Below are 25,963 nucleotides of genomic sequence, written 5' to 3' on the forward strand. Positions count from 1 at the left end.
AGTATGGAACTAGACTATAGTAACAACATGGAACTAGACTATAGTAATAACATGGAACTAGACTATAGTAACATGGAACTAGACTATAGTAACAACATGGAACTAGACTATAGTAACTATAGTAACTAGACAATAGTAACAGGATGGAACTAGACTATAGTAACAGCATGGAACTAGACTATAGTAACACCAAGGAAATAGACTATAGTAACAGCATGGAACTAGACTATAGTAACATCATGGAACTAGACTATAGTAACAGCATGGAACTAGACTATAGTAACAGTATGCAACTAGACTATAGTAACAGTATGGAACTAGACTATAGTAACAGCATGGAACTAGACTATAGTAACAGGATGGAACTAGACTATAGTAACAGCATGGAAGTATACTATAGTAACAGCATGGAACTAGACTATAGTAACAACATGGAACTAGACTCTATAGTAATAACATGGAACTAGACTATAGTACCTATAGTAACATGGAACTAGACTATAGTAACAACATGGAACTAGACTATAGTAACTATAGTAACTAGACAATAGTAACAGAATGGAACTAGACTATAGTAACACCATGGAACTAGACTATAGTAACTGCATGGAACTAGACTATAGTAATTGCATGGAACAAGACTATAGAAACAGCATGGAACTAGACTATAGAAACAGCATGGAACTAGACTATAGTAACAGCATGGAACTAGACAATAGTAACTGCATGGAACTAGACTATAGTAACAGCATGGAACTAGACTATAGTAACAGTATGGAACTAGACTATAGTAACAGTATGGAACTAGACTATAGTAACAGTATGGAACTAGACTATAGTAACAGTATGGAACTAGACTATAGTAACAACATGGAACTAGACTATAGTAATAACATGGAACTAGACTATAGTAACTATAGTAACATGGAACTAGACTATAGTAAAAACATGGAACTAGACTATAGTAACTATAGTAACTAGACAATAGTAACAGGATGGAAGTAGACTATAGTAACAGCATGGAACTAGACTACGGTAACAACATGGAAGTAGACTATAGTAACTATAGTAACATGGAACTAGACTACAGTAACAGCGTGGAACTAGACTATAGTAACAGCATGGAACTAGACAATAGTAACTGCATGGAACTAGACTATAGTAACAGCATGGAACTAGACTATAGTAACAGTATGGAACTAGACTATAGTAACAGTATGGAACTAGACTATAGTAACAGTATGGAACTAGACTATAGTAACAACATGGAACTAGACTATAGTAATAACATGGAACTAGACTATAGTAACTATAGTAACATGGAACTAGACTATAGTAAAAACATGGAACTAGACTATAGTAACTATAGTAACTAGACAATAGTAACAGGATGGAAGTAGACTATAGTAACAGCATGGAACTAGACTACGGTAACAACATGGAAGTAGACTATAGTAACTATAGTAACATGGAACTAGACTACAGTAACAGCGTGGAACTAGACTATAGTAACAGCGTGGAACTAGACTATAGTAATTGCATGGAACTAGACTATAGTAACAGCATGGAACTAGACTATAGTAACAGCATGGAACTAGACTATAGTAACAGCATGGAACTAGACTATAGTAACAGTATGGAACTAGACTATAGTAACAGCATGGAACTAGACTATAGTAACAACATGGAACTAGACTATAGTAACAGCATGGAACTAGACTATAGTAACAGCATGGAACTAGTCTGTAGTAACTATAGTAGCATGGAACTAGACTACAGTAACAGCGTGGAACTAGACTTCAGTAACAGTATGGAACTAGACTTTAAAACAGTATGGAACTAGACTATAGTAATTGCATGGAACTAGACTATAGTAACAGTATGGAACTAGACTATAGTAACAGCATGGAACTAGACTATAGTAACAGCATGGAACTAGACTATAGTAACAGCATGGAACTAGACTATAGTAACAGCATGGAACTAGACTATAGTAACAGCATGGAACTAGACTATAGTAACAGCATGGAACTAGACTATAGTAACAGCATGGAACTAGACTATAGTAACAGTATGGAACTAGACTATAGTAACAGCATGGAACTAGACTATAGTAACAACATGGAACTAGACTATAGTAACAGCATGGAACTAGACTATAGTAACAGCATGGAACTAGTCTGTAGTAACTATAGTAGCATGGAACTAGACTACAGTAACAGCGTGGAACTAGACTATAGTAACAGCGTGGAACTATACTTTAGTAACAGCATGGAACTAGACTATAGTAACAGTATGGAACTAGACTATTGTAACAACATGGAACTAGACTCTATAGTAACAGCATGGAACTAGACTACAGTAACTATAGTACCAGCGTGGAACTAGACTATAGTAAGGGAGACCTTCTCCCTTACCTCACCTCGCTCATCAACTCATCCCTGACCGCTGGCTACGTCCCTTCCGTCTTCAAGAGAGCGAGAGTTGCACCCCTTCTAAAAAAACCTACACTCGATCCCTCCGATGTCAACAACTACAGACCAGTATCCCTTCTTTCTTTTCTCTCCAAAACTCTTGAACGTGCCGTCCTTGGCCAGCTCTCCCGCTATCTCTCTCAGAATGACCTTCTTGATCCAAATCAGTCAGGTTTCAAGACTAGTCATTCAACTGAGACTGCTCTTCTCTGTATCACGGAGGCGCTCCGCACTGCTAAAGCTAACTCTCTCTCCTCTGCTCTCATCCTTCTAGACCTATCGGCTGCCTTCGATACTGTGAACCATCAGATCCTCCTCTCCACCCTCTCCGAGTTGGGCATCTCTCGGCGCGGCCCACGCTTGGATTGCGTCCTACCTGACAGGTCGCTCCTACCAGGTGGCGTGGCGAGAATCTGTCTCCTCACCACGTGCTCACCACTGGTGTCCCCCAGGGCTCTGTTCTAGGCCCTCTCCTATTCTCGCTATACACCAAGTCACTTGGCTCTGTCATAACCTCACATGGTCTCTCCTATCATTGCTATGCAGACGACACACAATTAATCTTCTCCTTTCCCCTTCTGATGACCAGGTGGCGAATCGCATCTCTGCATGTCTGGCAGACATATCAGTGTGGATGACGGATCACCACCTCAAGCTGAACCTCGGCAAGACGGAGCTGCTCTTCCTCCCGGGGAAGGACTGCCCGTTCCATGATCTCGCCATCACGGTTGACAACTCCATTGTGTCCTCCTCCCAGAGCGCTAAGAACCTTGGCGTGATCCTGGACAACACCCTGTCGTTCTCAACTAACATCAAGGCGGTGGCCCGTTCTTGTAGGTTCATGCTCTACAACATCCGCAGAGTACGACCCTGCCTCACACAGGAAGCAGCGCAGGTCCTAATCCAGGCACTTGTCATCTCCCGTCTGGATTACTGCAACTCGCTGTTGGCTGGGCTCCCTGCCTGTGCAGGGAATTGCATGGAACTAGACTATAGTAACAGCGTGGAACTAGACTATAGTAACAGCGTGGAACTAGACTATAGTAACAGTATGGAACTAGACTATAGTAACAACATGGAACTAAACTATAGTAACAACATGGAACTAGACTATAGTAACAGCATGGAACTAGACTATAGTAACAGCATGGAACTAGACTATAGTAACAGCATGGAACTAGACTATAGTAACTGTATGGAACTAGACTATAGTAATTGCATGGAACTAGACTATAGTAATAGCATGGAACTAGACAAGAGTATTAACATGGAACAAGATGATAGTAACTATAGTAACATGGAACTAGACTATAGTAACAACATGGAACTAGACTATAGTAACATGGAAATAGACTACAGTAACAGCGTGGAACTATACTTTAAGTAACAGCATGGAACTAGACTATAGTAACAGCATGGAACTAGACTATAGTAACAGCATGGAACTAGACTATAGTAACTATAGTAACATGGAACTAGACTATAGTAACAACATGGAACTAGACTACAGTAACAGCGTGTAACTAGACTATAGTAATTGCATGGAACTAGACTATAGTAACAGCGTGGAACTAGACTATAGTAACAGCGTGGAACTAGTCTATAGTAACAGTATGGAACTAGACTATAGTAATAACATGGAACTAGACTATAGTAACTATAGTAACATGGAACTAGACTATAGTAACAGGATGGAACTAGACTATAGTAACTATAGTAACATGGAACTAGACTACAGTAACAGCGTGGAACTAGACTATAGTAATTGCATGGAACTAGACTATAGTAACAGCGTGGAACTAGACTATAGTAACAGTATGGAACTAGACAATAGTAACTATAGTAACATGGAACAAGACTATAGTAACTATAGTAACATGGGACTAGACTATAGTAACAGTTTGGAACTAGACTATAGTAACAGCATGGAACTAGACTATAGTAATAGCATGGAACTAGACAAGAGTAACAACATGGAACAAGACTACAGTAACTATAGTAACTTGGGACTAGACTATAGTAACAGTTTGGAACTAGACTATAGTAACAACATGGAACTAAACTATAGTAACACCATGGAACTAGACTATAGTAACTGCATGGAACTAGACTATAGTAATTGCATGGAACAAGACTATAGAAACAGCATGGAACTAGACTATAGAAACAGCATGGAACTAGACTATAGTAACAGCATGGAACTAGACAATAGTAACTGCATGGAACTAGACTATAGTAACAGTATGGAACTAGACTATAGTAACAGTATGGAACTAGACTATAGTAACAGTATGGAACTAGACTATAGTAATAACATGGAACTAGACTATAGTAACTATAGTAACATGGAACTAGACTATAGTAAAAACATGGAACTAGACTATAGTAACTAGACAATAGTAACAGGATGGAACTAGACTATAGTAACAGCATGGAACTAGACTACGGTAACAACATGGAAGTAGACTATAGTAACTATAGTAACATGGAACTAGACTACAGTAACAGCGTGGAACTAGACTATAGTAACAGCGTGGAACTAGACTATAGTAATTGCATGGAACTAGACTATAGAAACAGCATGGAACTAGACTATAGTAACACCATGGAACTAGACTATAGTAACAGCATGGTACTAGACTATAGTAACAACATGGAACTAAACTATAGTAACAACATGGAACTAGACTATAATAACAGCATGGAACTAGACTATAGTAACAGCATGGAACTAGACTATAGTAACAGTATGGAACTAGACTATAGTAATTGCAAGGAACTAGACTATAGTAACAGCATGGAACTAGACTATAGTAACAGCATGGAACTAGACTACAGTAACTATAGTACCAGCGTGGAACTAGACTATAGTAACAGCATGGAACTAGACTATAGTAACAGCATGGAGCTAGACTATAGTAACAGTATGGAACTAGACTATAGTAATTGCATGGAACTAGACTATAGTAATAGCATGGAACTAGACAAGAGTATTAACATGGAACAAGACGATAGTAACTATAGTAACATGGAACTAGACTATAGTAACATGGAACTAGACTACAGTAACAGCGTGGAAGTAGACTATAGTAACAACATGGAACTAAACTATAGTAACAACATGGAACTAGACTATAGTAACAACATGGAACTAGACTATAATAACAGCATGGAACTAGACTATAGTAACAGCATGGAACTAGACTATAGTAACAGTATGGAACTAGACTATAGTAATTGCAAGGAACTAGACTATAGTAACAGCATGGAACTAGACTATAGTAACAGCATGGAACTAGACTATAGTAACAGCATGGAGCTAGACTATAGTAACAGTATGGAACTAGACTATAGTAATTGCATGGAACTAGACTATAGTAACAGCATGGAGCTAGACTATAGTAACAGTATGGAACTAGACTATAGTAATTGCATGGAACTAGACTATAGTAATAGCATGGAACTAGACAAGAGTATTAACATGGAACAAGACGATAGTAACTATAGTAACATGGAACTAGACTATAGTAACATGGAACTAGACTACAGTAACAGCGTGGAAGTAGACTATAGTAACAGCGTGGAACTATACTTTAAGTAACAGCATGGAACTAGACTATAGTAACAGCATGGAACTAGACTATAGTAACAGCATGGAACTAGACTATAGTAACAGCATGGAACTAGACTATAGTAACAACATGGAACTAGAATACAGTAACAGCATGGAACTAGACTATAGTAACAGCATGGAACTAGACTATAGTACCAGCATGGAACTAGACTATAGTAACAGTATGGAACTAGACTATAGTAACAGTATGGAACTAGACTATAGTAACAACATGGAACTAGACTATAGTAATAACATGGAACTAGACTATAGTAACTATAGTAACATGGAACTAGACTATAGTAACAGGATGGAACTAGACTATAGTAACTATAGTAACATGGAACTAGACTACAGTAACAGCGTGGAACTAGACTATAGTAATTGCATGGAACTAGACTATAGTAACAGCGTGGAACTAGACTATAGTAACAGCGTGGAACTAGACTATAGTAACAGTATGGAACTAGACTATAGTAACAACATGGAACTAGACAATAGTAACTATAGTAACATGGAACAAGACTATAGTAACTATAGTAACATGGGACTAGACTATAGTAACAGTTTGGAACTAGACTATAGTAACAGCATGGAACTAGACTATAGTAATAGCATGGAACTAGACAAGAGTAACAACATGGAACAAGACTACAGTCCCTATAGTAACTTGGGACTAGACTATAGTAACAGTTTGGAACTAGACTATAGTAACAACATGGAACTAAACTATAGTAACACCATGGAACTAGACTATAGTAACTGCATGGAACTAGACTATAGTAATTGCATGGAACAAGACTATAGAAACAGCATGGAACTAGACTATAGAAACAGCATGGAACTAGACTATAGTAACAGCATGGAACTAGACAATAGTAACTGCATGGAACTAGACTATAGTAACAGTATGGAACTAGACTATAGTAACAGTATGGAACTAGACTATAGTAACAGTATGGAACTAGACTATAGTAATAACATGGAACTAGACTATAGTAACTATAGTAACATGGAACTAGACTATAGTAAAAACATGGAACTAGACTATAGTAACTAGACAATAGTAACAGGATGGAACTAGACTATAGTAACATGGAACTAGACTACAGTAACAGCGTGGAACTAGACTATAGTAACAGCGTGGAACTAGACTATAGTAATTGCATGGAACTAGACTATAGAAACAGCATGGAACTAGACTATAGTAACACCATGGAACTAGACTATAGTAACAGCATGGTACTAGACTATAGTAACAACATGGAACTAAACTATAGTAACAACATGGAACTAGACTATAATAACAGCATGGAACTAGACTATAGTAACAGCATGGAACTAGAATATAGTAACAGTATGGAACTAGACTATAGTAATTGCAAGGAACTAGACTATAGTAACAGCATGGAACTAGACTATAGTAACAGCATGGAACTAGACTACAGTAACTATAGTACCAGCGTGGAACTAGACTATAGTAACAGCATGGAACTAGACTATAGTAACAGCATGGAGCTAGACTATAGTAACAGTATGGAACTAGACTATAGTAATTGCATGGAACTAGACTATAGTAATAGCATGGAACTAGACAAGAGTATTAACATGGAACAAGACGATAGTAACTATAGTAACATGGAACTAGACTATAGTAACATGGAACTAGACTACAGTAACAGCGTGGAAGTAGACTATAGTAACAACATGGAACTAAACTATAGTAACAACATGGAACTAGACTATAATAACAGCATGGAACTAGACTATAGTAACAGCATGGAACTAGACTATAGTAACAGTATGGAACTAGACTATAGTAATTGCAAGGAACTAGACTATAGTAACAGCATGGAACTAGACTATAGTAACAGCATGGAACTAGACTATAGTAACAGCATGGAACTAGACTACAGTAACTATAGTACCAGTGTGGAACTAGACTATAGTAACAGCATGGAGCTAGACTATAGTAACAGTATGGAACTAGACTATAGTAATTGCATGGAACTAGACTATAGTAATAGCATGGAACTAGACAAGAGTATTAACATGGAACAAGACGATAGTAACTATAGTAACATGGAACTAGACTATAGTAACATGGAACTAGACTATAGTAACAGTATGGAACTAGACTATAGTAACAGCGTGGAAGTAGACTATAGTAACAGCGTGGAACTATACTTTAGTAACAGCATGGAACTAGACTATAGTAACTGTATGGAACTAGACTATAGTAACTGTATGGAACTAGACTATAGTAACAGCATTACATTTAACATTTACATTTAAGTCATTTAGCAGACGCTCTTATCCAGACTATAGTAACACCATGGAACTAGACAATAGTAACTGCATGGAACTAGACTATAGTAACAGTATGGAACTAGACTATAGTAACAGTATGGAACTAGACTATAGTAACAGTATGGAACTAGACTATAGTAATAACATGGAACTAGACTATAGTAACTATAGTAACATGGAACTAGACTATAGTAAAAACATGGAACTAGACTATAGTAACTAGACAATAGTAACAGGATGGAACTAGACTATAGTAACATGGAACTAGACTACAGTAACAGCGTGGAACTAGACTATAGTAACAGCGTGGAACTAGACTATAGTAATTGCATGGAACTAGACTATAGAAACAGCATGGAACTAGACTATAGTAACACCATGGAACTAGACTATAGTAACAGCATGGTACTAGACTATAGTAACAACATGGAACTAAACTATAGTAACAACATGGAACTAGACTATAATAACAGCATGGAACTAGACTATAGTAACAGCATGGAACTAGAATATAGTAACAGTATGGAACTAGACTATAGTAATTGCAAGGAACTAGACTATAGTAACAGCATGGAACTAGACTATAGTAACAGCATGGAACTAGACTACAGTAACTATAGTACCAGCGTGGAACTAGACTATAGTAACAGCATGGAACTAGACTATAGTAACAGCATGGAGCTAGACTATAGTAACAGTATGGAACTAGACTATAGTAATTGCATGGAACTAGACTATAGTAATAGCATGGAACTAGACAAGAGTATTAACATGGAACAAGACGATAGTAACTATAGTAACATGGAACTAGACTATAGTAACATGGAACTAGACTACAGTAACAGCGTGGAAGTAGACTATAGTAACAACATGGAACTAAACTATAGTAACAACATGGAACTAGACTATAATAACAGCATGGAACTAGACTATAGTAACAGCATGGAACTAGACTATAGTAACAGTATGGAACTAGACTATAGTAATTGCAAGGAACTAGACTATAGTAACAGCATGGAACTAGACTATAGTAACAGCATGGAACTAGACTATAGTAACAGCATGGAACTAGACTACAGTAACTATAGTACCAGTGTGGAACTAGACTATAGTAACAGCATGGAGCTAGACTATAGTAACAGTATGGAACTAGACTATAGTAATTGCATGGAACTAGACTATAGTAATAGCATGGAACTAGACAAGAGTATTAACATGGAACAAGACGATAGTAACTATAGTAACATGGAACTAGACTATAGTAACATGGAACTAGACTACAGTAACAGCGTGGAAGTAGACTATAGTAACAGCGTGGAACTATACTTTAAGTAACAGCATGGAACTAGACTATAGTAACAGCATGGAACTAGACTATAGTAACAGCATGGAACTAGACTATAGTAACAGCATGGAACTAGACTATAGTAACAACATGGAACTAGACTACAGTAACAGCGTGGAACTAGACTATAGTAATTGCATGGAACTAGACTATAGTAATAGTGTGGAACTAGACTATAGTAACAGTGTGGAACTAGACTATAGTAACAACGTGGAACTAAACTATAGTAACAACATGGAACTAGACTATAATAACAGCATGGAACTAGACTATAGTAACAGCATGGAACTAGACTATAGTAACAGCATGGAACTAGACTATAGTAACTGTATGGAACTAGACTATAGTAACAGCATGGAACTAGTCTGTAGTAACTATAGTAAAATGGAACTAGACTACAGTAACAACATGGAACTAGACTATAGTAACTATAGTAGCATGGAACTAGACTACAGTAACAGCGTGGAACTAGACTATAGTAACAGCGTGGAACTATACTTTAGTAACAGCATGGAACTAGACTATAGTAACTGTATGGAACTAGACTATAGTAACTGTATGGAACTAGACTATAGTAACAGCATTACATTTAACATTTACATTTAAGTCATTTAGCAGACGCTCTTATCCAGACTATAGTAACACCATGGAACTAGACTATAGTAACACCATGGAACTAGACTATAGTAACAGCATGGAACTAGACTATAGTAACAGCATGGAACTAGACTATAGTAACAGCATGGAACTAGTCTGTAGTAACTATAGTAGCATGGAACTAGACTACAGTAACAGCGTGGAACTAGACTATAGTAACAGCGTGGAACTATACTTTAGTAACAGCATGGAACTAGACTATAGTAACTGTATGGAACTCGACTATAGTAACAGCATGGAACTAGACTATAGTAATTGCATGGAACTAGACTACAGAAACAGCATGGAACTAGACTATAGTAACAGCGTGGAACTAGACTATAGTAACAGCGTGGAACTAGACTATAGTAACAGCGTGGAACTAGACTTCAGTAACAGTATGGAACTAGACTATAGTAATTGCATGGAACTAGACTATAGTAACAGTATGGAACTAGACTACAGAAACAGCATGGAACTAGACTATAGTAACAGCGTGGAACTAGACTATAGTAACAGCGTGGAACTATACTTTAGTAACAACATGGAACTAAACTATAGTAACAACATGGAACTAGACTATAATAACAGCATGGAACTAGACTATAGTAACAGCATGGAACTAGAATATAGTAACAGTATGGAACTAGACTATAGTAATTGCAAGGAACTAGACTATAGTAACAGCATGGAACTAGACTATAGTAACAGCATGGAACTAGACTACAGTAACTATAGTACCAGCGTGGAACTAGACTATAGTAACAGCATGGAACTAGACTATAGTAACAGCATGGAGCTAGACTATAGTAACAGTATGGAACTAGACTATAGTAATTGCATGGAACTAGACTATAGTAATAGCATGGAACTAGACAAGAGTATTAACATGGAACAAGACGATAGTAACTATAGTAACATGGAACTAGACTATAGTAACATGGAACTAGACTACAGTAACAGCGTGGAAGTAGACTATAGTAACAACATGGAACTAAACTATAGTAACAACATGGAACTAGACTATAATAACAGCATGGAACTAGACTATAGTAACAGCATGGAACTAGACTATAGTAACAGTATGGAACTAGACTATAGTAATTGCAAGGAACTAGACTATAGTAACAGCATGGAACTAGACTATAGTAACAGCATGGAACTAGACTATAGTAACAGCATGGAACTAGACTACAGTAACTATAGTACCAGTGTGGAACTAGACTATAGTAACAGCATGGAGCTAGACTATAGTAACAGTATGGAACTAGACTATAGTAATTGCATGGAACTAGACTATAGTAATAGCATGGAACTAGACAAGAGTATTAACATGGAACAAGACGATAGTAACTATAGTAACATGGAACTAGACTATAGTAACATGGAACTAGACTACAGTAACAGCGTGGAAGTAGACTATAGTAACAGCGTGGAACTATACTTTAAGTAACAGCATGGAACTAGACTATAGTAACAGCATGGAACTAGACTATAGTAACAGCATGGAACTAGACTATAGTAACAGCATGGAACTAGACTATAGTAACAACATGGAACTAGACTACAGTAACAGCGTGGAACTAGACTATAGTAATTGCATGGAACTAGACTATAGTAATAGTGTGGAACTAGACTATAGTAACAGTGTGGAACTAGACTATAGTAACAACGTGGAACTAAACTATAGTAACAACATGGAACTAGACTATAATAACAGCATGGAACTAGACTATAGTAACAGCATGGAACTAGACTATAGTAACAGACTATAGTGGTAACAAAACTAACTAGTAACAGCATGGAACTAGACTATAGTAACTAACAGCATGGAACTAGACTATAGTAACAGCATGGAACTAGACTATAGTAAAATGGAACTAGACTATAGTAACAACATGGAACTAGACTATAGTAACTAACTAGTCTGTAGTAACATGGAACTAGACTACAGTAACAGCTAGACTGGAACTAGACTACAGTAACAGCGTGTAGACTATAGTAACAGCGTGGAACTATACTTTAGTAACAGCATGGAACTAGACTATAGTAACTGTATGGAACTAGACTATAGTAACTGTATGGAACTAGACTATAGTAACAGCATTACATTTAACATTTACATTTAAGTCATTTAGCAGACGCTCTTATCCAGACTATAGTAACACCATGGAACTAGACTATAGTAACACCATGGAACTAGACTATAGTAACAGCATGGAACTAGACTATAGTAACAGCATGGAACTAGACTATAGTAACAGCATGGAACTAGTCTGTAGTAACTATAGTAGCATGGAACTAGACTACAGTAACAGCGTGGAACTAGACTATAGTAACAGCGTGGAACTATACTTTAGTAACAGCATGGAACTAGACTATAGTAACTGTATGGAACTCGACTATAGTAACAGCATGGAACTAGACTATAGTAATTGCATGGAACTAGACTACAGAAACAGCATGGAACTAGACTATAGTAACAGCGTGGAACTAGACTATAGTAACAGCGTGGAACTAGACTATAGTAACAGCGTGGAACTAGACTTCAGTAACAGTATGGAACTAGACTATAGTAATTGCATGGAACTAGACTATAGTAACAGTATGGAACTAGACTATAGTAACAGTATGGAACTAGACTATAGTAATAACATGGAACTAGACTATAGTAACTATAGTAACATGGAACTAGACTATAGTAAAAACATGGAACTAGACTATAGTAACTATCGTAACTAGACAATAGTAACAGGATGGAACTAGACTATAGTAACAGCATGGAACTAGACTACGGTAACAACATGGAAGTAGACTATAGTAACTATAGTAACATGGAACTAGACTACAGTAACAGCGTGGAACTAGACTATAGTAACAGCGTGGAACTAGACTATAGTAATTGCATGGAACTAGACTATAGAAACAGCATGGAACTAGACTATAGTAACACCATGGAACTAGACTATAGTAACAGCATGGTACTAGACTATAGTAACAACATGGAACTAAACTATAGTAACAACATGGAACTAGACTATAATAACAGCATGGAACTAGACTATAGTAACAGCATGGAACTAGACTATAGTAACAGTATGGAACTAGACTATAGTAATTGCAAGGAACTAGACTATAGTAACAGCATGGAACTAGACTATAGTAACAGCATGGAACTAGACTACAGTAACTATAGTACCAGCGTGGAACTAGACTATAGTAACAGCATGGAACTAGACTATAGTAACAGCATGGAGCTAGACTATAGTAACAGTATGGAACTAGACTATAGTAATAGCATGGAACTAGACAAGAGTATTAACATGGAACAAGACGATAGTAACTATAGTAACATTGAACTAGACTATAGTAACATGGAACTAGACTACAGTAACAGCGTGGAAGTAGACTATAGTAACAGCGTGGAACTATACTATAGTAACAGCATGGAACTAGACTATAGTAACAGCATGGAACTAGACTATAGTAACAGCATGGAACTAGACTATAGTAACAACATGGAACTAGACTACAGTAACAGCGTGGAACTAGACTATAGTAATTGCATGGAACTAGACTATAGTAATAGCGTGGAACTAGACTATAGTAACAACGTGGAACTAAACTATAGTAACAACATGGAACTAGACTATAATAACAGCATGGAACTAGACTATAGTAACAGCATGGAACTAGACTATAGTAACAGCATGGAACTAGACTAAAGTAACAGCATGGAACTAGACTATAGTAACAGTATGGAACTAGACTATAGTAACAGCATGGAACTAGTCTGTAGTAACTATAGTAAAATGGAACTAGACTACAGTAACAACATGGAACTAGACTATAGTAACTATCGTAGCATGGAACTAGACTACAGTAACAGCGTGGAACTAGACTATAGTAACAGCGTGGAACTATACTTTAGTAACAGCGTGGAACTATACTTTAGTAACAGCATGGAACTAGACTATAGTAACTGTATGGAACTAGACTATAGTAACTGTATGGAACTAGACTATAGTAACAGCATTACATTTAACATTTACATTTAAGTCATTTAGCAGACGCTCTTATCCAGACTATAGTAACACCATGGAACTAGACTATAGTAACACCATGGAACTAGACTATAGTAACAGCATGGAACTAGACTATAGTAACAGCATGGAACTAGTCTGTAGTAACTATAGTAGCATGGAACTAGACTACAGTAACAGCGTGGAACTAGACTATAGTAACAGCGTGGAACTATACTTTAGTAACAGCATGGAACTAGACTATAGTAACTGTATGGAACTCGACTATAGTAACAGCATGGAACTAGACTATAGTAATTGCATGGAACTAGACTACAGAAACAGCATGGAACTAGACTATAGTAACAGCATGGAACTAGACTATAGTAACAGCGTGGAACTAGACTATAGTAACAGCGTGGAACTAGACTATAGTAACAGCGTGGAACTAGACTTCAGTAACAGTATGGAACTAGACTTTAGTAACAGTATGGAACTAGACTATAGTAATTGCATGGAACTAGACTATAGTAACAGCGTGGAACTAGACTATAGTAACAGTATGGAACTAGACAATAGTAACTATAGTAACATGGAACAAGACTATAGTAACTATAGTAACATGGGACTAGACTATAGTAACAGTTTGGAACTAGACTATAGTAACAGCATGGAACTAGACTATAGTAATAGCATGGAACTAGACAAGAGTAACAACATGGAACAAGACTACAGTAACTATAGTAACTTGGGAATAGAATATAGTAACAGTTTGGAACTAGACTATAGTAACAGCGTGGAACTATACTTTAGTAACAGCATGGAACTAGACTATAGTAACTGTATGGAACTAGACTATAGTAACAACATGGAACTAAAATATAGTAACAACATGGAACTAGACTATAATAACAGCATGGAACTAGACTATAGTAACAGCATGGAACTAGACTATAGTAACAGCATGGAACTAGACTATAGTAACAGCATGGAACTAGACTATAGTAACAGCATGGAACTAGACTATAGTAACAGCATGGAACTAGACTATAGTAACAGATGGAACTAGACTATAGTAACAGTATGGAACTAGACTATAGCTAGACTATAGGGAACTAGACTATAGTAACTATAGTAACATGGAACTAGACTATAACAGGTGAACTAGACTATAGTAATTGCATGGAACTAGACTATAGTAACAGCATGGTACTAGACTATAGTAACAACATGGAACTAAACTATAGTAACAACATGGAACTAGACTATAGTAACAGTATGGAACTAGACTATAGTAACAGCATGGAACTAGACTATAGTAACAGTATGGAACTAGACTATAGTAACAGCATGGAACTAGACTATAGTAACAGCATGTAGACTATAGTAACAGCATGGAACTAGACTACAGTAACTATAGTACCACTGGATAGACTATAGTAACAGTTTGGAACTAGACTATAGTAACAGCATGGAACTAGACTATAGTAACAGCATGGAACTAGACTATAGTAACAGCATGGAACTAGACTATAGTAACAGTAACTAGACTATAGTAACAGGGAACTAGACTATAGCAACAGATGGAACTAGACAGTAAACATGGAACAAGACGATAGTAACTTAACATGGAACTAGACTATAGTAACAACATGGAACTTATAGTAACATGGAACTAGACTACAGTAACAGTGGAAGTAGACTATAGTAACAGCGTGGAACTATACTTTAGTAACAGCATGGAACTAGACTATAGTAACAGCAAACTAGACTATAGTAACAGGATGGAACTAGACTATAGTAACTATAGTAACATGGAACTAGACTATAGTAACAGCATGGAACTAGACTATAACAGTAACAGACATGGAACTAGACTATAGTAACAGTGTGGAACTAGACTAGTAACAGTATGGAACTAAACTATAGTAACAACATGGAACTAGACTGGAACTAGACTATAGTAACAGCATGGAACTAGACTATAGTAACAGCATGGAACTAGACTATAGTAACAGCATGGAACTAGACTATAGTAACAACATGGAACTAGACTATAGTAATAACATGGAACTAGACTATAGTAACTATAGTAACATGGAACTAACAGTAACATGGAACTAGACTATAGTAACAGTAACATGGAACTAGACTATAGTAACAGTATGGAACTAGACTATAGTAACAACATGGAACTAGACAATAGTGACTATAGTAACATGGGACTAGACTATAGTAACAGTTTGGAACTAGACTATAGTAACAGCATGGAACTAGACTATAGTAATAGCATGGAACTAGACAAGAGTAACAACATGGAACAAGACTACAGTAACTATAGTAACTTGGGACTAGACTATAGTAACAGTTTGGAACTAGACTATAGTAACAACTATACTTTAGTAACAGCATGGAACTAGACTATAGTAACTGTATGGAACTAGTAAGTAACTGCAAGGAACTAGACTATAGTAACAGCATGGAACTAGACTATAGCAACAGCATGGTACTAGACTAGTAACAACATGGAACTAACTAGTAACAACATAACTAGACTATAATAACAGCATGGAACTAGACTATAGTAACAGCATGGAACTAGACTATAGTAACAGTATGGAACTAGACTATAGTAATTGCAAGGAACTAGAATAGTAACAGCATGGAACTAGACTATAGTAAAGGCATGGAACTAGACTACAGTAACTATAGTAAACTAGACTATAGTAACAGCATGGAACTAGACTATAGTAACAGCATGGAACTAGACTATAGTAACAGCATGGAACTAGACTATAGTAACAGTATGGAACAGACTATAGTGGAACTAGACTATAGTAACAGCATGGAACTAGACTATAGTAACAGCATGGAACTAGACTATAGTAACAACATAGGAACTAACTAGACTATAGTAACAGCATGGAACTAGTCTATAGTAGCAGCATGGAACTAGACTATAGTAACAACATGGAACTAGACAATAGTAACATGGAACTAGACTATAGTAACAACATGGAACTAGACTATAGTAACAGCATGGAACTAGACTATAGTAACAACATGGAACTTGAGAACTATAGTAACAAACATGGAACTAGACTAACTAGAATATAGTAACAGCATGGAACTAGTAACTAACTAGACTATAGTAACAGCATGGAACTAGAACTATATAGTAACAAGGAACTAGACTATAGTAACAGCAAACTAGACTATAGTAACAGACGTGGAACTAGACTATAGTAACAACATGTAACTATAGTAACATGGAACTAGACTATAACAGTAACTATAGTAACAGCGTGGAACTAGACTATAGTAACAACATGGAACTAGACTATAGTAACAGCATGGAACTAGACTATAGTAACAGCATGGAACTAGACTATAGTAACAACATGGAACTTGACTATAGTAACTATAGTAACATGGAACTAGACTATAGTATTGCATGGAACTAGACTACAGAAACAGCATGGAACTAGACTATAGTAACAGCGTGGAACTAGACTATAGTAACAGCATGGAACTAGACTATAGTAACAGTGGAACTAGACTATAGTAATTGCAAGGAACTAGACTATAGTAACAGCATGGAACTAGACTATAGTAACTATAGTAACATGGAACTAGACTATAGTAACAACATGGAACTAGACTAACAACGTGGAACTAGACTACAGTAACAGGAACTAGACTATAGTAACAGCAACTGGAACTAGACTATAGTAACAGCATGGAACTAGACTATAGTAACAGCATGGAACTAGACTATAGTAACAGGATGGAACTAGACTATAGTAACTATAGTAACATGAACTAGACTATAGTAACAACATGGAACTAGACTACAGTAACAGCGTGGAACTAGACTATAGTAATTGCATGGAACTAGACTATAGTAACAGCGTGGAACTAGACTATAGTAACAGTATGGAACTAAACTATAGTAACAACATGGAACTAGACTATAATAACAGCATGGAACTAGACTATAGTAACAGCATGGAACTAGACTATAGTAACAGCATGGAACTAGACTATAGTAACAGCATGGAACTAGACTATAGTAACAGTATGGAACTAGACTATAGTAACAGTGGAACTAGACTATAGTAACAACATGGAACTAGACTATAGTAATAACATGGAACTAGACTATAGTAACTATAGTAACATGGAACTAGACTATAGTAACAGGATGGAACTAGACTATAGTAACTATAGTAACATGGAACTAGACTATAGTAACAGTATGGAACTAGACTATAGTAACAACATGGAACTAGACAATAGTAACTATAGTAACATGGAACAAGACTATAGTAACTAGTAACATGGAAGACTAGAACTATAGACTATAGTAACAGCATGGAACTAGACTATAGTAATAGCATGGAACTAGACAAGAGTAACAACATGGAACTACAGTAACTATAGTAACTTGGGACTAACTATAGTAACAGTTTGGAACTAGACTATAGTAACAACTATACTTTAGTAACAGCATGGAACTAGACTATAGTAACTGCAAGGAACTAGACTATAGTAACAGCATGGAACTAGACTATAGCAACAGCATGGTACTAGACTATAGTAACAACATGGAACTAAACTATAGTAACAACATGGAACTAGACTATAATAACAGCATGGAACTAGACTATAGTAACAGCATGGAACTAGACTATAGTAACAGTATGGAACTAGACTATAGTAATTGCAAGGAACTAGACTATAGTAACAGCATGGAACTAGACTATAGTAAAGGCATGGAACTAGACTACAGTAACTATAGTACCAGCGTGGAACTAGACTATAGTAACAGCATGGAACTAGACTATAGTAACAGCATGGAACTAGACTATAGTAACAGCATGGAACTAGACTATAGTAACAGTATGGAACTAGACTATAGTAATTGCAAGGAACTAGACTATAGTAACAGTATGGAACTAGACTATAGTAATTGCAAGGAACTAGACTATAGTAACAGCATGGAACTAGACTACAGTAACTATAGTACCAGCGTGGAACTAGACTATAGTAACAGCATGACTATAGTAACAACATGGAACTAGACTATAGTAACAACATGGAACTAAACTATAGTAACAGCATGGAACTAGTCTATAGTAGCAGCATGGAACTAGACTATAGTAACAACATGGAACTAGACAATAGTAACATGGAACTAGACTATAGTAACAACATGGAACTAGACTATAGTAACAGCATGGAACTAGACTATAGTAACAACATGGAACTTGACTATGGTAACTATAGTAACACGGAACTAGACTATAGTGATTGCATGGAACTAGACTACAGAAACAGCATGGAACTAGAATATAGTAACAGCATGGAGCTAGACTATAGTAACAGCGTGGAACTAGACTATAGTAACAGCGTGGAACTAGACTATAGTAACAGTATGGAACTAGACTATAGTAATTGCAAGGAACTAGACTATAGTAACAGCATGGAACTAGACAAGAGTATTAACATGGAACAAGACGATAGTAACTATAGTAACATGGAACTAGACTATAGTAACAACATGGAACTAGACTATAGTAACATGGAACTAGACTACAGTAACAGCGTGGAAGTAGACTATAGTAACAGCGTGGAACTATACTTTAAGTAACAGCATGGAACTAGACTATAGTAACAGCATGGAACTAGACTATAGTAACAGGATGGAACTAGACTATAGTAACTATAGTAACATGAACTAGACTATAGTAACAACATGGAACTAGACTACAGTAACAGCGTGGAACTAGACTATAGTAACAGTATGGAACTAAACTATAGTAACAACATGGAACTAGACTATAGTAACAGTTGGAACTAGACTATAGTAACAGGAACAGTAACTAGACTATAGTAACAGCATGGAACTAGACTATAGTAACAGTAACAGCATGGAACTAGACTATAGTAACTGGAACTAGACTATAAATAACATGGAACTAGACTATAGTAACATAGTAACATGGAACTAGACTATAGTAACAGTAACTAGACTATAGTAACTATAGGGAACTAGACTATAGTAACAGTATGGAACTAGACTATAGTAACAACATGGAACTAGACTATAGTAATAGTAACATGGAACTAGACTATAGTAACAGAACTAGACTATAGTAACAGCATGGAACTAGACTATAGTAACAGCATGGAACTAGACTATAGTAACAGACATGGAACTAGACTATAGTAACAACATAGACTATAGTAACATATGGAACTAGACTATAGTAACAACTAGTATGGAACTAGACTATAGTAACAGACTATAGTATGGAACTAGACTATAGTAACTATAGTAACATGGAACTAGACTATAGTAACAGAACTATAGACTAATAGGAACTAGACTATAGTAACAGAACTAGACTATAGTAACATGGAACTAGACTACAGTAACTATAGTACAGCGTGGAACTAGACTATAGTAACAGCATGGAACTAGACTATAGTAACAACTATAGTAACAGCATGGAACTAGACTATAGTAACAGTATAGACAAGACTATAGTAACAGTATGGAACTAGACTATAGTACCAGCTATAGTAACAACATGGAACTAGACTATAGTAACAGCATGGAACAAGACTATAGTAACTGTATGGAACTAGACTATAGTAAGCTGGAACTAGACAATAGTAACAACATGGAACTAGACTACAGTAACTAGTAACATGGAACTAGACTATAGTAACAGCATGGAACTAGACTATAGTAACAACATGGAACTATAGTAACAGCATGGAACTAGACTATAATAACTACATGGAACTAGACTATAGTAACAGCATGGAACTAGACTATAGTAACAGCATGGAACTAGACTATAGTAACAGCATGGTACTAGACTATAGGAACTAGACTATAGTAACAGCATGGAACTAGACTATAGTAACAGCATGGAACTAGAACTATAGTAACTATAGTAATTGCAAGGAACTAGACTATAGTAACAGCATGGAACTAGACTATAGTAACAGCATGGAACTAGACTACAGTAACTATAGTAACAGCGTGGAACTAGACTATAGTAACAGCATATAGTAACAGCATGGAACTAGACTATAGTAACAGCATGGAACTAGACTATAGTAACAGTATGGAACTAGACTATAGTAATTGCAAGGAACTAGACTATAGTAACAGTATGGAACTAGACTGTAATTGAAGGAACTAGACTATAAGACAGCATGGCACTAGACTACAGTAACTATAGTACCAGCGTGGAACTAGACTATAGTAACAGCATGACTATAGGAACTAGACTATAGTAACAACATGGAACTAAACTATAGTAACAGCATGGAACTAGTCTATAGTAGCTGGAACTAGACTATAGTAACAACATGGAACTAGACAAAAGTAACATGGAACTAGACTATAGTAACAACATGGAACTAGACTATAGTAACAGCATGGAACTAGACTATAGTAACAACATGGAACTTGACTATGGTAACTATAGTAACACGGAACTAGACTGTGATTGCACTAGACTAACTAGAATAACAGCATGGAGCTAGACTATAGTAACAACTAGACTATAGTGGAACTAGACTATAGACTAAGTAATTGCAAGGAACTAGACTATAGTAACAGCAAACTAGACTAAGAGTAAACATGGAACAAGACGATAGTAACTATAGTAACATGGAACTAGACTATAGGAACTAGACTATAGTAACAGCATGGAACTAGACTATAGCATGGAACTAGACTATAGTAACAGCATGGAACTAGACTATAGTAACAGGATGGAACTAGACTATAGTAATTGACTACAAGGAACTAGACTATATGGAACTAAACTATAGTAACAACATGGAACTAGACTATAATAACAGGGAACTAGACTATAGTAACTAACTAGACTATAGTAACAGCATGGAACTAGACTATAGTAACAGCATGGAACTAGACTATAGTAACAACATGGAACTAGACTATAGTAATAACATGGAACTAGACTATAGTAACTATAGTAACATGGAACTAGACTATAGTAACAGGATGGAACTAGACTATAGTAACTATAGTAACATGGAACTAGACTATAGTAACAGTATGGAACTAGACTATAGTAACAACATGGAACTAGACAATAGTAACTATAGTAACATGGAACAAGACTATAGTAACTATAGTAACATGGGACTAGACTAGACTAGTAACAGCATGGAACTAGACTATAGTAATAGCATGGAACTAGACAAGAGTAACAACATGGAACAAGACTACAGTAACTATAGTAACTTGGGACTAGACTATAGTAACAGTTTGGAACTAGACTATAGTACCAGCGTGGAACTATACTTTAGTAACAGCATGGAACTAGACTATAGTAACTGTATGGAACTAGACTATAGTAACTGCAAGGAACTAGACTATAGTAACAGCATGGAACTAGACTATAGCAACAGCATGGTACTAGACTATAGTAACAACATGGAACTAAACTATAGTAACAACATGGAACTAGACTATAATAACAGCATGGAACTAGACTATAGTAACAGCATGGAACTAGACTATAGTAACAGATGGAACTAGACTATAGTAATTGTAGACTATAGTAACAGCATGGAACTAGACTATAGTAACAGCATGGAACTAGACTACAGTAACTATAGTACCAGCGTGGAACTAGACTATAGTAACAGCATGGAACTAGACTATAGTAACAGCATGGAGCTAGACTATAGTAACAGCATGGAACTAGACTATAGTAACAGTATGGAACTAGACTATAGTAATTGCAAGGAACTAGACTATAGTAACAGTATGGAACTAGACTATAGTAATTGCTAGACTATAGTAACAGCATGGAACTAGACTACAGTAACTATAGTACCAGCGTGGAACTAGACTATAGTAACAGCATGACTATAGTAACAACATGGAACTAGACTATAGTAACAACATGGAACTAAACTATAGTAACAGCATGGAACTAGTCTATAGTAGCAGCATGGAACTAGACTATAGTAACAACATGGAACTAGACTATAGTAACAGCATGGAACTAGACTATAGTAACAACATGGAACTTGACTATGGTAACTATAGTAACACGGAACTAGACTATAGTGATTGCATGGAACTAGACTACAGAAACAGCATGGAACTAGACTACAGAAACAGCATGGAACTAGAATATAGTAACAGCGTGGAACTAGAATATAGTAACAGCGTGGAACTAGACTATAGTAACAGTGTGGAACTAGACTATAGTAACTATAGTAACATGGAACTAGACTATAGTAACACCATGGAACTAGACTATAGTAACAACATGGAACTAGACTATAGTAACAACATGGAACTACACTATAGTAACAACATGGAACTAGACTATAGTAACAACATGGAACTAGACTATAGTAACAGCATGGAACTAGACTATAGTAATAGCATGGAACTAGACTATAGTAACAGTGTGGCACTAGACTATAGTAACAGCGTGGAACTAGACTATAGTAACAGCGTGGAACTAGACTATAGTAATTGCATGGAACTAGACTATCGTAATTGCATGGAACTAGACTATAGTAGCAGCATGGAACTAGACTATAGTAACAACATGGAACTAGACAATAGTAACTATAGTAACATGGAACAAGACTATAGTAACTATAGTAACATGGAACTAGACTATAGTAACAGCATGGAACTAGACTATAGTAACAGCATGGAACTAGACTATAGTAACAGCATGGAACTAGACTACAGTAACAGCATGGAACTAGACTATAGTAACAGCATGGAACTAGACTACTGCACAAATGTGTGCCAGTACTTACTAGTGTTCATCAGGGCCCGGTTTCTCAAAACCATCTTATGGCCCAGATATCCAGTTTCCTCCTCTTCTTCCTCCTCATTTCTCGATGTGACAGTCATCTCCCCCTCCTCCTCTTTAACTTCAAAAACGGCATCTTCCTCATCCTCTTCTACTTTTACTGTAACATCTTCCTCCTCTTTCACTCTGAACGCGTCTTCCTCTTCTTTCACTGAAACGTCTTTCTCTTCTTCTTTCACTGTAACAGCCTCACTCTCTACTTGTTTTTGTATTTTGACATCCTCTTCCTCCTCTTTCACGACAACGTTCAGCCACAGACCCTCTTTCTCCGTCCAGCAGACCCCCTCTTCTTTCTTAGGAGAGTACCTTAGTAAACTCATGGTCGGAATTGTTAGCTAGCTAGGCTAATGCGAACTTAACCAGCCCGCTAGCTGACTAATAACAACACCGTAAATATTAAATTAAATCGGATAACTAACTAGACGACAGAAGAGGGTTTAGAACATAGTGGTTAATATATACGAAAGCGTCTAAAGAGCTTTATTGGTTCGGCTATTTAGTCTAGCAAGCTACAGAGGTGTCTGGCTAACTTTTGCTGCTGTTGAAAGAAGCGTTCCGTCCACTAGAATATTCGTCACACCAACAGCATAACCTTAAATTCCCACACCGCCATCTGCTGACTGGAGTGGGTAACGAAGTTGAGTAAAATGTACATTTTATCTTCAGACAACAGGTTAAAGTGTAGAAAGCATTAGTTTTTACTCGCCAGTGTAACAAAACAGTGTGGTTGAAGCATTAGTAACTGGTTACTGGTTACAGTTATGTTTTTGCGTCATTACATATTTATTCGCTTATTTCCAGATATCTTCTCAACTTCCCACAATGCACTATTTCTCAATGCCATATGGAGGATGTACTCTGTGCTACAGTTTGTATGCTAGCTTCGTAGCTAGCTCAAGCTTGCAAATGTTAGCCACACCTCATGCTTTCCATGTACCGTGTGGTTGTGTTATCTAGTGGGAACGCATTAGCATGGTAGGCTCTGGTGCCTTCTTGCCGTGGGCTCAAAACAAATGAGAAAATCATACCTGCTTGCTCATTTTTGTTTTGTCAACTTTTCGGTAGGGAAGTTATGTTTATTCCGGAGCTACGAGGCATTGCGTCGAAATCGCTAAACTGTATACTTCAAAGCAGTGTGCTTTGAAGTATTCACGCCCTAGAGTGTGCCGATATCACTTTATCAACAGCACGTCATCAATGACGTCTGAAGCTTCATTTCATCGAACAACAACCTGATTTGTTTGGTATTGGGCTTGTTCGACACTGCAGGCGACTGGCAAATGACGGATTTTCAAATCACCTTACATCATAAATAACTACTCATTATTATTTATAAATCAGTCAGCCAGTCACCATTTACTCACAATTCAGCATGGATTTCAATGCTCTCGAACATGGCCAGTGTAACATAAAGGCTACGCCGCGCACGCTCGAGGGCGTGTGGGACGTCATCTATAATAATGTGACTCTTCTAAATTCTGTGTTGCTCAAACCTGTTGAAACTACATTACCGTTCAAAAGTTTGGGTTCAATTAGAAATGTCCTTTTTTTCCCATGAACACATACATGAAATTAGTTGCATAATGAATAGGAAATATAGTCAAGACTTTGACATGGTTATAAATAATGATTTATATTTGGAATAATAATTGTGTCCTTCAAAC

General features: G+C 36.6%; 1 protein-coding gene across 1 annotated transcript in view; it reads right to left on the bottom strand.

Moving 5' to 3' along the window:
- LOC135572418 (oocyte zinc finger protein XlCOF22-like) overlaps positions 1-25,454 on the bottom strand; it is a 52,349-nt gene extending 26,895 nt beyond the window's left edge. The window contains exon 1 of the mRNA XM_065020255.1: positions 24,244-25,454. Within this exon, the coding sequence (XP_064876327.1) occupies positions 24,244-24,619 (376 nt within the window). The 5' untranslated portion in view covers positions 24,620-25,454. The remainder of the gene's footprint in view (positions 1-24,243) is intronic.
- Between the last annotated feature and the right edge of the window lie 509 nt (positions 25,455-25,963).

The sequence above is a fragment of the Oncorhynchus nerka genome, linkage group LG2 (genome assembly GCF_034236695.1).
Source record: "Oncorhynchus nerka isolate Pitt River linkage group LG2, Oner_Uvic_2.0, whole genome shotgun sequence".
In the NCBI taxonomy this organism is placed as follows: Eukaryota; Metazoa; Chordata; class Actinopteri; order Salmoniformes; family Salmonidae; genus Oncorhynchus; species Oncorhynchus nerka.